Source organism: Equus quagga, chromosome 2 (assembly GCF_021613505.1).
Source record: "Equus quagga isolate Etosha38 chromosome 2, UCLA_HA_Equagga_1.0, whole genome shotgun sequence".
In the NCBI taxonomy this organism is placed as follows: Eukaryota; Metazoa; Chordata; class Mammalia; order Perissodactyla; family Equidae; genus Equus; species Equus quagga.
This window is the reverse complement of record NC_060268.1, coordinates 104,947,317-104,964,519: the sequence shown is the minus strand read 5'-3', so window position 1 is coordinate 104,964,519 and position 17,203 is coordinate 104,947,317. Positions and strand designations below refer to the sequence as shown.

At 35.0% G+C, this 17,203-nt stretch overlaps 1 protein-coding gene and 1 non-coding gene across 2 annotated transcripts in view; both read right to left on the bottom strand.

Annotated features, from left to right (window-relative positions):
* The window catches only part of LOC124234957 (mitochondrial import inner membrane translocase subunit Tim23), a 34,726-nt gene that overhangs the window by 14,103 nt on the left and 3,420 nt on the right, over positions 1-17,203 (bottom strand). Inside the window, exons 3-6 of the mRNA XM_046652663.1 lie at positions 4,767-4,860; positions 4,461-4,545; positions 1,953-2,011; positions 6-116 (exon numbers count right to left, since the gene is read on the bottom strand). Of these exons, the coding sequence (XP_046508619.1) occupies positions 6-116; positions 1,953-2,011; positions 4,461-4,545; positions 4,767-4,860 (349 nt within the window). The remainder of the gene's footprint in view (positions 1-5; positions 117-1,952; positions 2,012-4,460; positions 4,546-4,766; positions 4,861-17,203) is intronic.
* LOC124236590 (small nucleolar RNA SNORA74) lies at positions 2,504-2,707 on the bottom strand. The gene has a single exon (XR_006887813.1). It is a non-coding gene; the product is annotated as a small nucleolar RNA SNORA74 (small nucleolar RNA).

The following is a 17,203-nucleotide window of genomic DNA, read 5'->3' as shown; positions in this document are numbered from 1 at the left end:
CTCACCTGTACATTTATACAACATGCCTGTCATAGTTCCGGCTGCTATTGTGTTGAGGTCATCTTCTGCACCTCGTGTTTTCTCAATGATGACACCAAATGCACTATAAAGCAAAGCTACAGGGGAAATGGAACTGATCAGAAATAAATAAGTGGCTGAATGTCAGTATGGTAATTATATTTAGATAAATGTTATCCCACAGACATCATTCTAAAAGTATTCAAAGATATACAAAGAATGATCACTAGAACATTGTTTGTAACAGCAAAAGCCTGGCAACAAACAAAATGCTCACCAAGAGGGAGCTGATCCAAAAAGGGACTTTGCATATAATGAAATACTATACACTCACTTAAAAAGCAGGAAGAGCTATATTCACTTACAAGTAAAGTAGGCACATGTGTGTATTACTCTGGCTATGCAAAGAATATGTTGGGAAGGATTCAGAAGAAACACTAATAGTAGCCATTTATGAAAAGCACCACTGGGGAGTCCCAGAAAAAGTATCTTTAATTTTCACATATTTTGTTTATCATAGCCATACTTTGGATTTAGAAACAAAAACACATGTATTTCTATTATAAAAAATGTAACTTAAAAAAAAAAGTGAGGTTTGGTTCCTGCACGTGTAAAAACTGTAGCTCTAGCACTATTTAGTCATGACAAGACCCTTCCCCCAAACCATCCTCCTTCTATGCCTGTAAGGATTCCCATTAGCTGTGAACGCATTAATCCTTTCCCTTACCCTCTTAAAATTATAGCCACATCTGACCCTGTCAACTTTACATCAAGCTCGGCCTTACCACTCCTCTGTTGTAATGTTTTTATACTTCTATAAAGGCTCTTCCCTTTTCAACTTATTTAACTGAAACTGAACTTGAGCAGAACACTGTGATTGATCATATTACAACAGGAACATACAGGGTGATTGGCCATCCCAGTTTGCCCAGGACTGAGGGTTTCCTGGAACATGAGACTTGCAGGGCTAAAACTAAGACAGTCCCGGGCAGACCAGGATGCCTGATCACTCTAGGTATATAAACAATCAAATAAGAACAAAAGAGGAGGGTGTGTGTGGGGGTGGGGGCAATGAGGACAGGAGCAGCATACAGAACCAGCCATTTATTAGGATCCAAAATGTGAATCTGACTTTACAGTGTGAAAACGTACTGCTCCCACATCCTGGGACAACGCCAGGATCTTAGTCTGTCATAACAGAGGTTTTCCTATCTTTTCAACGAGATGCCTACATTTTCCCTTACTTAATCTGCCACAATTAAAAGGTTTTCAGACTTTCAACTAAGTCACCAAGAAAACCTTGGATGTTAGGGCATAAGTGCCACAAGTAGGCTTATTATAAGTCATGAGTAATCAAGAGAGTCAATCATTCGTGAACAATATAGTATGAAATCATTTGGTCTTGACTAAGTACTATTAAATTACTCCTTGTTTCTGCAAATATTTTCATTATCTACAAAGGCCCTATTGCAACTCTGGCAATTAAGTCAGGGAAATCTGCTTAAGTAGACAGAATGCTGAAAGGGCTATTAGGAAAAGATAGCAAGAGGGCCGAATTAATATCATGTCTAAGTACAGGACCTTGAACCTCTCCTAACATACAAAGCCATTTGCCTTGGACCTAAATTACCTGGACTTCATTTAGTTAAGACATGATTTTATTTGGTGTCTCGCTCGGACAGGAGAGGATGCAATGTTTACAAAGATTTAAAACATTCAGAAATGGTATTCACAAGGGTATCAGCATTGGGAATTATTTTATTATGTAGTTCACGGTCTTTTCCTAAGTACTATTTACACTACTCACTAGAGTGGATTTAAACATAATTTTTAATATCCAAGGACCAGAATTTTGGTCTATCAAATTGTTCATCATATGTGTACTTACTTTCTTTGCATTTAATGATTTATTATCAAATGAGATCTCTACTTACCCAGAGAACCTAGAGTATTAGCCCAAAGCGCTCCTTGCCTAGTTACCATATTCAAAATCCTAGCAGGGCAGAAAGAGAAAAGAGAAAGAATCAGCATTTAGAATCACTAGCTCACTAGTAATTTGAAAAACCATAATTTTAGCTATTTAAAACATATAAACCCAATACCCAAAGTTTTCTTAATTTTAAAACTTAATACCTCAGAATTCAATAAGGATGGTTTCACTTTATATAAATATAAATGAAGGTTACGTTAAAACCTCCAACACTTTTGGGCAATGAGTAGGGGAAATTATTATTAAATATATATAGGCTTTGAATGACAGTCTGGAATATATTTTACAGAGAAGTTTACAGAAACTGATCATGAAAATAAAAGCCATTATAATGAACAAAGTAGCTTTCCATTAAGTTTTTCTGGGAGAAGTATATACTTTGAATATTAGAGAGAATCAAAGCATGGACTATTATAGAGTATAAAGCAGAACTAAAGATGATTACTCAAGGAGAAGGAAAAAGCTATCTAACCAGAATACACGGAGAAAGCACACTGTGTCTGCTTCCAGACTAGAACTAAGCAGCCAAAGTGAATGCTTAGCACACTCTCAAGGAAGCACAGTTCTGCCTTGCACCAGTGCCAGATGCCACCAGAACAGTGGCAGAGGCAACTGGAGGAAGAAGACAGGACATTCCTCTCCCAGCAGTGTAACACCATCACAGGAATGATTCTGTCCGGACAGCTGACTACTGCTGGATATTGTGGAATTACAACAACGAACAGTAAAAGAGCTCATTTAATTTAAGAACTCATTTAAATTAATGCCCAATAATAACAAAAATCTGGATTACCTCTAAAAGATTATTTAAAAAAATTAGCAATGATTATGGAGAAGTATATTGTTTCTGATTAATTACGGTGCATATTTACTATAAGTTCACCACACTGTCTTTTCATTTATAACAAGCTTTTAAAACTATTAATTTTCATTATTGTACTGCTGGCGGCACTGCAAACCGGTAAAATTCTTTGGGCTGCAATTTGGCAACATACCTCCATTTATTGGGCCCTTATCTACTTCTTACTTTAATCATCTCTCAATAATTCTTAAAGGCAAAAAGCACAGAAAGCTTACCTAAGAAAACAAAACAGTACATAATGAAGCTAGACTTTCAAACTACATAGATCTGTCTGTCCCCAAATCCTATCTTCTTTTCATTTTTAAATGCTGTTTCCCTATTTAGGAAGATCAGAATGACTATATTAAAAAATGGTATACAAGATTTTAAAAATATGATTTAAACAAGGCAAACCAATTTGCCTCTCCCCCAAACATTAATAGCCATCATTGTTTTAAGGCATAAAGGTTGTCTTTGCTAAGAGACCTTCCACTTTCAAATTGGTATTTAATGTTATGACTTGGGGATTTGTTTCAAAATAATATGGGAAGGGAGAAGGAGATGGGATACAATTGGTCTTGGTCCTGGTTGATGATTGTTGAAGGATGTGTGTATCACTGTACTGTTTTGTTTACTTTTGTATACGTTCAAAATTCTCCATAATACAAAAAGTAAAAAACAAACAACCTATTAGATAAGGAACAAATATTAAGAATATGAATATAAAAATATGCAAGGATCTGGGCTAGTAAAGCAAGAGCTGCAACCCATACAGTAACAGGAATAAGAAAACTTGACAGGCCTTCAGGTTTTTCCAAGGTCTAATTCTAGCACACCTGCTGCCATCTGCTGGTTAAGCAAGATGGAGTTTAAAGTGTCCGAAACAAAACCATGAGCCATCGAAGAATACATACTGTGTGATTCCACTCTAATAAAGTATAAAAACATGCAAAATTAAATAACATTATTTAGGGAGTATCAACAGGGAGTGGTCATGTTTATTTCTTAAGCAGGGTGAAGATATACATTATATACACTTCCTGACCTTCTAAATAGTACTTTCCCTTCTCTGCAAACTTCAATTTCCTAAGCGAAGACTGTCTTATTTCTTTTGGAACTACCTCTAAATTCTAGGATTTTCATTTAAATTTTCTGCAGCTTTCCATATGAGAAATGGAAAGTGAAGTCAGCAGTTCAATTCAAATGACATCAGACCTAGTAATCACTCTTACATGCTTCTTATTTCTTCACTTACCACACACGTCCTACGGTTCTGCATGTCCCTCGAACAATCCAAATAATGTACTAGTAATTTAACAATTTGAACAGCATGTTATATAGGCCTATAGAATGGAACAGGTGCAGCTGAGAAGTTAGGTTGGGGTAGCACCAGCTGCTGAGGGACACTGACTCGAAAACCACTCCTTTTGAAAGCTTAGACTCACAGTAACCTAATTCTTTGGTTCCTTATATTTTGAATTAAAAAAAAAGTGACCAAAACATATTATCAATACTCTAAGTATTTATAATCTCAAGATTGTGCTCATCAAGCCAACAAAGTAGAGATTCATATTCAAACACCACTACATTGGATAATTGCATAAGACTTACTGCACGTTTCTTGGTTTGGACCAGGCCATGTTCTGGGTTTCCTTCAATCCAAGCCGGAGACCGTTCATTGCTCCAAATGCAGCCCCTAGTAAACGACAGTAACAAGTCATCCAAATAATACAGGTTTATATTAAAAACAACCGCACTTCTGATTGTTTTTCATTTTTATTTAATAGGAAAAGATTAAAAAATGTATATAATGATGTTTTAAAACAACCCCAAAAGCAATATTCTAACCCCTTTTGATTTTAAAGCACTTTTGACTATCTGGATTGAAGACATTTAAAAAAGACCTCTTATACCCACCTGTCATACAACATCCTCCAATGGTAAAGAAGGCCAGTTCAAATCTGCCTCGGGTTTTATTAGCTCCAGTTGGTAAAATAAACTCATCTGTATCCTAAAGGGATAACAACAAAACCCAAGCTGAGCTTCCCTCAAGAAACAGTACTTGCAAAGCATTTTTTAATTTTTCAAAGTAGTTTTTCACAGAAAGTAAAACCTAAATTAACTAAAACTCAACTATACCTAGTCAAACAAAAGTAAAATTTTCTTTAAATAAAAATAAAATTTTGCTCAACAAAAGTAACTCCTAAATCAAACTGAAATGAAAAATACAACATATATAGTTATGCTCATTAGTTCTTAGGAGGATTCTCATAGAGAACTTTGCTTCTCAATGTAAGTTTGATAGTTTGTATGTAATTTGCCTTCTTAATGATAAATTTAAAATGCAAGAGAGTTTAGGAAGGAGAGAAGTGTAAACTGAAAGCTATGAGAAGTAACAGAGGATAGGAGACTGGTCTGGAAGGTGAAAGAAAACTTTCATTCTATAGCTACTATTTATCAAGTACTATTTTACTATGTATAAGACCAAATGATCATTAAAAAAATGAACAGAAACTATACAAGCACAACCATTTAAATCAGTTATGCAAGGGCACAATTACCTTCTTAATAATTCTTAAGGGGGCATATATTCCTTTGACAATCTTAGAAATCTATAAACCCTCTTTCCAGTAACTATATACACAGAATTTGGTATGAACCCCTTGAAGGTCACCTAAGAATCCTAGGTTGAGAAATGATACTGTAAGAGCACAATATGACTATTTTGCAATACAATCACTTTTATGATACAATACAATACAGATCCAATACATTTTTGCCAAGCTTTCCATACAAAAATGGTTAAAATAAATCCCCAAAGGAGAGCATACACCCTTGGCAAAAAACATTAACAAGTACACATCCCTTTGGCAAAGGGTATACTGACCTTTGGTGAATGCAATCCTCACTAGGAAAACAGTAGCTCTGCACTGGCTTTTGGTTTCTGGATTGTGTCTACATTCTTACCCAAAATGGCACAAATAAGTAAGCATCTACTCTCATCATACAGAAATGGTCTGTTGGGCAATAATGAACAAACTCTGAATAGATCCTGTGTCATGATGTAGTTATTATACTTAGTTCTACAAATTTGGGCTGTTTCCTGGCTTTAAATTAATGACTTAGATTTAAAGCGTCCTTCCTGTTTGAGGTTTTTAGAAATGCTACATGTGATTTGATGAGGTGAATTATTATCCTTCAACCCAGAAATGGATCACTAATTACAATAAGGAAAAAAAAAAGATGGTAGTGATGAACATTAGTAAGCACAATTCACTCTTCAGGTAGGGTCAACCATAAAAAAACACTACAAGGGTTGAAAGAAAATGTACATCAATTCACACAAAGAGCCACTTGAAAACAATGTGATTGGTTATTTGTCATTGGGGCTTAACCTTTTCAAGGCAATAAAAATGTACCATACAACATTTATAAAATAACAAAAATTTGCTAAGATTTTTTGAGGGAGGGGAACCTGGCCAAATTACATTCATTCTTTCGGGGACCCAAAAACAAAAAACAACGCATAAAATTAAGGCTCTTGGTTTCTTTAAAAATATGATTAATAAACTGAACAACAAAAAACCCAATCAAAAAATGGGCAGAGGATATGAACAGACATTTTTCCAAAAAAGATATACAGATGGCCAAAAGGCACATGAAAAGATGTTCAACGTCACTAATCATTAGGGAAACATAAACCAAAACTACAAGGAGATACCACCTTACACCTGTTAGAACGGCTATAATTACCAAGACAAAAAAATAACAAATGTCAGAGAGGATGTGGAGAAAAGGGAACCCTCATACACTGCTGGTGGGAATGCAAACTGGTGCAGTCACTGTGGAAAACAGTATGGAGTGTTCTCAAAAAATTAAAAATAGAAATACCATACGACTCAGCTATCCCACTACTGGGTATTTATCCAAAGAACCTGACATCAACAATTCAAAGAGACTTATGCACACCTATGTTCATTGCAGCATTATTCACAATAGCCAAGACGTGGAAGCAACCCAAGTGCCCACCAACTGATGAATGGATAAAGAAGGTGTGGTATACATACAATGGAATACTACTCAGCCATAAAAAGAGACAAAAGCATCCCATTTGCAACAACATGGATGGACCTTGAGGGTGTTATGTTAAGTGAAATAAGCCAGACAGAGAAAGACAAACACAGTGTGATTTCACTCACATGTTGAAGATAGATAAACATGGACAAAGAGAACAGAGTAGTGGTCACCAGAGGGGAAGGGGGCTGGGGGGTGGGCATACAGGGTAAAGGGGCACATATATACGGTGCTTGACAAATAATAACGTACAACTGAAATTTCATGTTATTAACTTATGACCTCAATAAAATTTTTTAACAAGTTAAAAAGAAAAGATAAACAGTTTATGGTTATACAGAAAAAACTTCTGCAAGCCAAATTTAAAACTGTAAGAAACAACCATCTAACAAGGTTGATATCAAAGTATCTTGAAACAATGCAAGTAGGGAAGATATACTGAAAAGTTCCTGTTAAAATATGTGCTGCTGACACTTAGGACACTAGTGTCACTAAAATACTATCTGTACCATTTGTTCACTAACACAGAAGAGAAATGAATCCAAGAATGGGCATCACTGTACTTGATGAAATAGAAGGCCAACATTATATGAAATCTTTATATTTCAACTAGATGACACTACGGATGTCGGAAATATTTAAATTCTCCTTGTTTTTATACTCGCTCTTCTGGCCTAACAAGAGAAAGACTACTTAATATAATTTTTAATATTTCAGTGAGGATGCAAAAGTAGTGATAATACAAAAGCAATAGCAAGAGAAACCACAAATAGTGCCTCAGATAAAAGTTGCTGCCAAAAATCACTATACGGTGAGTTGACAGGTACTACTTAACATGTCTCCATCCTTCAAAAGTATGGAAAAAATATTTCACAAAATGCAATCTTTATTAAGGTGTAGTCTTTAAATTTAGGCTTTCCATGGTTATTTATAACAACGAGATTGAGAAAACTTTTTGACTTCTGAAGACCCTCTAGCATTCAAATGGAAGATGCCACTATAAGTGCTTATGATTAAGCAAGAAATGACAATTTTTAAAAATACAGAATCTTCTTTTATATCTAACTTAATAAGCCTCACCTGGCAATGCAGGATCACAATGTTTCTGTATTTTAAAACAGAGCTAGACTACAACCTTTAAGTTTGGGTTCAACATTTAAGTAAAACACATGTGATTAGTTTTGACATTTTGATTAAACAACTGACAGAGGGCTACCTTTAAAACAAAATCAATGAATATTGTAAAATTTATTGTGTGGACATGTTTTCAATTCTTTTGGGTATTTATCTATGACTGGAATTACTGGGTCATATGGTAATTCTATTTTTAATAATTGGAGAAACTGCCAGACTATTTCCAACACAGCTCTATAATTTTACATTTCTAGCCACATGTATGAAGATCCCATTTCTCCACATCCTCAACAACATTTGTTACTGCCTGGGCTTCTCATTACAGCTATCCTAGTGGGTGTGAATTGGTATCTCATTGTGGTTTTGTGATTTGCATTTCTCTAATTAATGACATCAAACATCTTTCATGTGATTATTGGATATCTGTATACATTTTGGAGAAATGTCTATTTAGATCCTTCACCGATTTTTAAATTGGCTTGTCTTATGAGTGAGTTAAAAGTTTTGTCAGATACATGATTTACAAATATTCTCTCCCAGTTTGTGGGCTGTCTTCTTTTCTTGATGTCTGCAGTCTGATGCACAAAAGTTTTAAATTTTGATTTAATCTAACATCGATTTTATTTATCACTTGTGCTTTTCGTGTCGTATCTAAGAGATCAATGCCTAATTCAAGGTCGAAAATATTTACCCCTATAATTGCTTATGAGTTTATAATTTTAGCTCTTATATTTAAATCTTTGATCCATTCTGGGTTAACATTTGTAGGTAGTGTGTGGCTGGGGTCTGACTTCATTCTTTTGCATATGGATTCAGTTGTCCCAACATCATTTGTCGAAAAGACTTAATTGTCTTGGTACCCCTGGTGAGAACCAACTAACTGTTAACGTGGGAGTTTATTTCTGGATTCTCAATTTTGTCTTATTGACCTATAGATCCATCCTTATGCCAGCACCACAATGTCTTAATTACTGTAGCTCAGTAATAAGTTTTGAAATCAGGAAGTGTGAGGGCTCCAATTTGTTCTTTTTCAAGATTGTTGGCTATTCTGCATCTCTTGAATTTCCACGTGAATTTTAGGATCGACCAGTCAATTTCCGCAAAAAAGCCAGCTGAGATTTTGATAGGGACTATGTTGAATCTGCAGGTCAATCTGGAGCTTATTGTTACTTTACAATATTAAATCTTCTCAGACAGTGGAATATCATCCAACTTATTTAAGTCTTCTGTGTTTTTGCAATAATGCCTTGTAGTTTTCAGAGTATAAGTTTTGCGTTTCTGTTGAATTTATTCCTAAATATTTTATTCTTTTTGATGCTATTGTTTTTGTACCTTCATCTTTATAGCATCCACTGTTACTCTACAGAAATATAATTGATTATGTAGATTGATCTTGTATTCTGCAACTTTGCCGAACTTGTTTATTCTAATAATTTTTTGTGGTTTCCTTAGGATTTTCTGTAGACAAGATCGTGTCATCTGCAAACAGTCTTACTTTTTCTGTGATCAATCTGGATGCTATTTATTCTCTTCCCTAATTGCCCTGGTTATACAATAATAACTAAGAGGGGAAGAGAGTGGACATCCTTATCTTGTTCCTTATTAGAGGGAAAGCATTCAGTCTTTCACCATTAAGTATGATGTCAGCTTTGGATATTCTGTAGATGCCAATTATCAGGCTGAAGAAGTTCTTTTTTACGCCTAGTTTACTGAGTGGGTTTTTTTCCAATCATGAAGGGATGTTGAATTTTGTCAAACACTTCCTGCATCTATTGAGATAATCGGTAGAATAAAGTTCTGTCCTTTATTGCTATGGCGTAGCACATTGATTTCCAGGTGGCAAATCAACCTTACATTCCTGATATAACCAACAACTACTCCTTGACGCTTCTTGATCAGTTTAGTCCAGTAACGATATTATAAACTGAGATTTAAAACAATCTGTCATTTGCACCTTTACCTGTGTTGAATCAGCATCTTCTCCAAATAACCAAAAACCAAACAAAAAAACCCCAAAAACCAAAATGCTGAGGCTAATATAAACTTTAAAATGTATAATTCCAATTTCAAATATTTGTTTTCATTACGCTTCTCTTATTTCCATAGACTTTCAGTAATATTAATAATCTGATCTAATAAAATAAACTCAAGTAGTAAATTACATTTTTAAATTATATGTAGAAATCTGGTTTAAGATTTCATTAAAAAGATACCCAGGCTTTACACTCTCATTTACATTTAACTTAATATTAACAATTTCTTATAATTTTCTAACTACTCACTCCAGTATTTTTATTGGGATGCTTTTAAAACTGTTGCTTCTTTTTTTTTTTTTAACTTTATTTATTTAGTTAATGATTTTTAGATTTATTTATTTAGATTTATTTAGATTTATTTATTGAGTTAATGATAAGTTACAATCTTGTGAAATTTCAGTTGTACATTACTGTCTGTCAGTCGTGTTGTAGGTGCACCCCTTCACCCTTTGTGCCCACCCCCACCCCACCTCTTCCCTGGTAGCCACTAATCTGTTCTTTTTGTCTACATTTTTAAATTCCTCATGTGAGTGGAGTCATATAGAGATTGTCCTTCTCTATCTGGCTATTTCACTTAACATAATTCCTTCAAGGTCCATCCACGTTGTTGCAAATGGGACAATTTTGTTCTTTTTTACGGCTGAGTAGTATCCCATTGTATATATACACCACATCTTCTTTATCCATTAATCTGTTGATGGGTACTCAGGTTGCTTCCACGTCTTGGCTATTGTAAATAAGGCTGCAATGAACATTGGGGTGCATGGGACTTTTGGAATTGCTGACTTCAAGCTCTTCGGATAGATACCCAGTAGTGGGATAGTTGGGTTGTATGGTAGTTCTATTTTTAATTTTTTGAGGAATCTCCATACTGTTTTCCACAGTGACTGCACCAGTTTGCATTCCCACCAGCAGTGTATGAGGGCTCCTTTGTCTCCACAACCTCTCCAACATTTGTTACTATTAGTTTTAGATATTTTTGTCATTCTAACGGGTGTAATGTAATAGTGTAGTTTTGATTTGCATTTCCCTGATGATCAGTGATGATGAGCATCTTTTCATGTGCCTACTGGCCATCCATATATCTTCTTTGGAGAAATGTCTGTTCATGTCTCCTGCCCATTTTTTGATCAGGTTGTTTGATTTTTTGTTGTTGACTTCTGTGAGTTCTTCAGATATTATGGATATTAAGCCTTTGTTGGATGTATGACTTGGAAATATTTTTTCCCAGTTAGTGGGTTGTTTTTTTGTTTCAATCCTGTTTTCATTTGCCTTGAAGAAGCTCTTTAGTCTGATGAAGTCCCATTTGTTTATTCTTTCTATTGTGTCCCTTCTCTGAGAAGATGTTGCTTGTTGCTTTTAAAAATAAACCTTTAATTTGTGCTCTGATCACTGACTGCTGCTTCTGACTACAGAGATGTGGACAAAACAGCAGGCAGCCACTGTTGTTGCATGTCCACCTCAGCCCACCCTGCTTATTTCAGGGGTTTTAATGAAGATCTTATCCTTTGCTTCCTCTTTCATTTTTCTCTTTTCTCCCCCTTTGTGAGGCAGACATTAAAGATTAGGGCATTCAAAAGCAACTGCATATGAAGAGAAAATTAGAAAGTGACAACACATGCCCAGGAAAAAGTGCAGGCTCCGAAAAGAACTGAGAAGAGCTTAAGTTTACATCTCAGGTTGCGCCTTGGCACAGAGACAGCCTATAATAATTAATAATAATAATACCACAAGACAATAACCAAAAAGAAAAGCAAACCCTGGAGGAGGGGGGAGAGTCTGATTTCCAGAGTCACCACATTACTAGATTCAAATGTTCAGTTTTCAATAAGAACCAAAAAAAGCACAATGCATATAAAGAAAAAGGAAAATATGGCCTATTCAAAGGAAAAAAATAAATAAACAGAAACACTCACGACATGACCATGACTAATGGTATATCTACCAGGAAAAGACTTTAAAACGACTGTCTCAAAGATGCTCAAAGACTAAAGGAGATGTGGAAATATCAATAAAGAGGCAGAAAACCTAAAAAGAATGCAAAAGGAAATTCTGGAGCTGAAAAGTACAATAACTGAAAACTTCACTAGAGGGATTCAAAGGCAGATTTGAGCAGGGTGAAGAATCATCGAATTTGACGATAGCACAACCGAAATTACTGAGTCTTAGGAACAGGAAGAAAAACAATTGAATAAAAGTGAGTAGAGCCTAAAGGACTTGTGAGACACCATTAAGTGGACTAATGTACAGATTGCGGGAGTCTCAGAAGGAGAAAGAGAGAATGTTTGAAAAGATAATGGCTGAAAACTTCCTAAATTTGATGAAAGAGATGTATATGAACATCCAAGAGGCTCAATGAACCCCAAGTAAGATAAATTCAAAGAGACTCACACTGAGACACATTAAAACCAAACTTTTGAAAGCTAAAGACAGACAGAATCTTGAAAGCAGCAAGAGAGAAGCAACTTGTCACATCAAGAGATCCTTAACAAGATTAGCAGCAGATTTATCAAGAGAAACTTTGGAGACCACGAGGTAGTTAGCCAATATATTTAAAGTGCTAAAAAAAACCCAACCTGTCAACCAGGAATCCTATATCCAGGAAAACGGTTCTTCAAAAGTGATGGAGAGATACTAGGAAATTCTATATAAACAAAAGCTGAGGAAGTTCATGACCACTAGATCTGCCCTGCTAGATACGATCAAGGGAGTCCTGCAAAGTGAAATGAGAAGGACACTAGACAGTAATTCAGAGCCTTACGAAGAGATATAGACATTAACAAAAGCAAACATATAGGCAATTATAAAAGTATTATTTTAACTTAGGTTTGTAATTCTCCACATTTTGTTTTCTACATAATTTTAGAGTCTAAAGCACTTACAAGATTATTAATGTACGTTCTGGGGCATACAACGTATAAAGATGTAATTTTATGACATCAACAATCAAAAGGGGTGAGAATAGAGCTGTTAAAGGAGCAGCATTTTTGTACATTATGGAGTTAAACTGGTATAAATTCAAATTAGAGTGCTATAACTTTAGGGTGTTAAATATAATCCCCATGGTAACCACAAAGAAAAGAGCTATAGAATATATACAAAAGGAAAAAAGAAATTTAACATTTCACTACAAAAAAATCAAGTAAACACAAAAGAAGACAGTAATGCAGGAAATGAGGGACAAAGAAGCCAGAAGGCATACAGAAGATGAATAGCAAAATGACAGAAATCCCTCCTTATCAGAAATCACTTTACATGTAAATGGATTAAACTCTCTATATAAATCCATTACCAAATTATATGCTGTCTACCAGCATATAGCAATTCACTTTAGATCCAAGACACAAAAAGATGGAAAGTAAAAGGATAGAAAAAGATAGTCCATGCAAATAATAACCATAAGAGAGCAGGTGGCTATACTCCTATCAGAAAATATGGACTTTAAGTCAAAATAGGTTACAAGAGGCAAAAATGAACATTATGTCAATAAAAGCTTCAATACAGCAATAAGATACAACAACTATAAACATTTACTTACCTAATAACAGACCATCAAAATGCATTAAGCAAAAGTGACAGAATTAAAGGGAGAAAGAGAAAGTTCTACAACATTTGGAGACTTCAATACTTCACTCTCAATAATGGACAGTAACCATTATAACCAGACAGAAGATAATAATGAAATAGAAGATTTAAACAATAATAAATCAACTAGATCTAACATGACATACACAAAACACCCTACCCAATAACAACAACATACATATTCTTCTCAAGTGCATGTGGGTCACTTTCCAGGATAGACCATTTGACAGGCCACATATTAAGTCTCAATAGATTTTAAAAGATACTATACAAAGTATCTTCTCCAACCACAACAGGATGAGTTAGAAATCAATAAAAAAAGTAAAATTGGAAAATTCACAAATTTTTAGAAATCAAAAAAGACCTTAAACAACCAACACATCAAAGAAGAAATCACAAAGAAAATGAGAAAATACTTAAGAGATGAGTAAAAAAGAAAACACAACATACCAAAACTTAGGAGACTCAGTGAAAGTGGTGCTATGGGGGAAATTTATAGCTATAAATGCTTACATTAAAACACAAGAAAGATCTCAGATCAACAGCCTAACTCTACAACATAACGAACTTGAAAAAGAAGAAACTAAATTCAAACCTAGCAGAACAAAGAACATAATAAATACTAGAGCAGAGATAATTGAAATAGAGAACAGAAAAACAATAGAGAAAAAAATATCAATGAAACCAAAAGTTGGTTCTTTGAAAAGATAAAAAAAAAAAAATGAAAAATCTTTAGCTAGATGGACTAAGAAAAAAAGAGAGAAGACTCTACTAAAATCAGAAATGAAGATGAGGACACTACTACCAAATCAACAGAATTAAAAAAGGTAAGAAAGTACAGTCACGTGCTGCATAATGACGTTTCGGTGAATGATGGACTGCATATACAACAGTGGTCCCATAAGATTAGTACCATTTGCGTAGGTGTGTGATAGGCTAAATTATCCAGGTTTAAGTACACTCTATGATGTCTGCAGGACGAAAGTGCCCAATGATGCATTTCTCAGAACATATCATCACTGTTCAGTGATACATGACTGTACTATGAACAACTGTATGCCAACAAATTGGATGACCTTAATGAAACGTACAAATTCCTTGAAATATGAAACTCACCAAGAAATAGAAAATCCAAACAGACCTATAACTAGTAAGGAGACTGAATCAGTAATAAAAAAAATCTCACAACAAAGAAAAGCCCTGGACCTGATGGTTTCACTGGTGAATTTTACCAAACACTTCAAGAAGAACTGACACCAACCCTTCTCACTATTTTCAAAATACTGAAGTGGAGGGAGTACCTGGAACACTTCATAACTCTTCGCATAACGCCAGCATTACCCTGATACCAAAGCCACACAAAGACACTAAGAAAACTACAGATCAATATCCCTTATCAAAACTGATGCAAAATCTTCAACAAAATACTAGGAAACTCAATTCAGCTGCATATTAAAAGGATTATATCCCATAAGCAAGCAGGACTTATTCCTGGAATGCAGGATGGTCTGATATACAAAAACCAATCAATGTAATACATTACTCTAACAGAATGAAGGAAAAAAACACATCATCACCTCAATTGATACAGAAAAAGCATCTGACAACATCCAACACACTTTCATGATAAAAACACTCAACAAACCAGGAATAGAAGGAAACTACTTCAACATAATAAAAGCCCTATATGAAAAAAGCCATAGCAAACACCATAGTCAGAGGTGAAAGATGGAAAGCTTTCCCTCTAAGATCAGGAAAAGGCAAGGATGCTCCCCCTCCCCTGCTTTTTTTCTTTTGGTGAGGAAGATTGTCCCTGAGCTAACATTTGTTGCCAATCTTCCTCTTTTTCCTTGAGGAAGATTCTCCCTGAGCTAACATCTGTGCCAATCTTCCTCTATTTTTTGGTATTGGGATGCCACCACAGCATGGCTCGACGAGTGGTATGTAGGTCTGTGCCGAGGATCTGAAACCATGAACCCTGGGCTGTTGAAGTGGAGCACACAAACTTAACCACTATACCACCAGGCCAGCCCCAAGGATGCCCATTTTTACCACTTCTATTCAATGTAATACTAGATGTTTTAGCCAGAGCAATTAGGCAAGAAGAAGAAATAAAAGACATCCAAATTGGAAAAGAAGTAGTAATTCTTTCTTTGTAGATGATATCTTACATATAGAAAATCCTAAAGACTGCACAAAAATACCTGTTAAAACTAATAAACAAATTCAGCAAAGTAGCAGGATACAAAGTCAATACAAAAAAACCAGATGCATTTCTACATACTGACGATGAACAATCTGAAAAGGAAATGATGAAAACAGCTTCATTTACAACAGGATCAAAACGAATAAAATACTTAGGAATTAGTTCAACCAAGGCGGCAAAAGTCTTCTACAATAAAAACTACAAAACTTGCCAAGAGAATTGAAGACATAAACAAATGGAAACATACCTCATGTTCATGGGTTGGAAGACTTAATATTGTTAAGATGTCAATACTACCCAAGGCAATCTACATATTCAATGCAATCCCTATCAAAATACCAATGACGTTTTTGCAGAAATAGAAAAACCCATCTTAAAATTCATATGGAATCTCAACACACCGCAAGTTGCCAAAACAACCTTGGAAAAGAACAATGGTGGACGACCCACATTGCTTGATTTCAAAACTTAGTACAAAGCCACAGTAGTCAAAATATTGTGGTACTGGCATAAAGGCCGACATATACACCAATGAAATAGAATAGAGAGCCCAGAAATAAAATCTCACATAAATTGTCAAATGATTTTCAACAAGAGTGCCAAAACCATTTCATGGGGGAAAAGATAAGTCTTTTCAACAAACGGTGCTGTGAAAACTGGATATTCACATGAAAAAGAGGGAATTTAAACCCTTACCTAATACTATACACAAAAATGAACTCAAAATGGATCAAAGACCTAAATATAAAACCTATTAACTATAAAACTCTTAGAAGAAAACATAGGAGAAAAGCCTCATGACAGTGGACATGGCAATGATTTCTTGGATATGACACCAAAGGCACAGGTAACAAAAGAAAAAATAGAAAAATTGGCCTTCATTAAAATTAAAATTTTTGTGCATGAAAAGACAGTATCAACAAAGCAAAAAGGCAAAGCACAGAATGGGAGAATAACATTTATCCAATAGGGGGTTAATATTCAGAATATACAGAGAACTCCTAAAACTCAACAACAATAAAAATGACCTGATTCAAAAATGGACAGGCCTTGAATAGACATTTCTCCAAAAGATAGACAAATGGCCAATAAGCACATTAAAAGATGTTCAATGTCACTAATCATTAGGGAAATGCAAATCAAAATTCCAATGAGTCACCGTCTCACATCCATTAGAATAGCTATTATCACAAAAACCCAGAAAATAACAAGTGTTGATGAGGATGTGGAGAAACTGGAACTCTTGTGCACTGGTAGTGGGAATGTAAAATGGTACAGCTGCTGTGGAAAACAGTATGGCAGTTCCTCAGATAATTAAA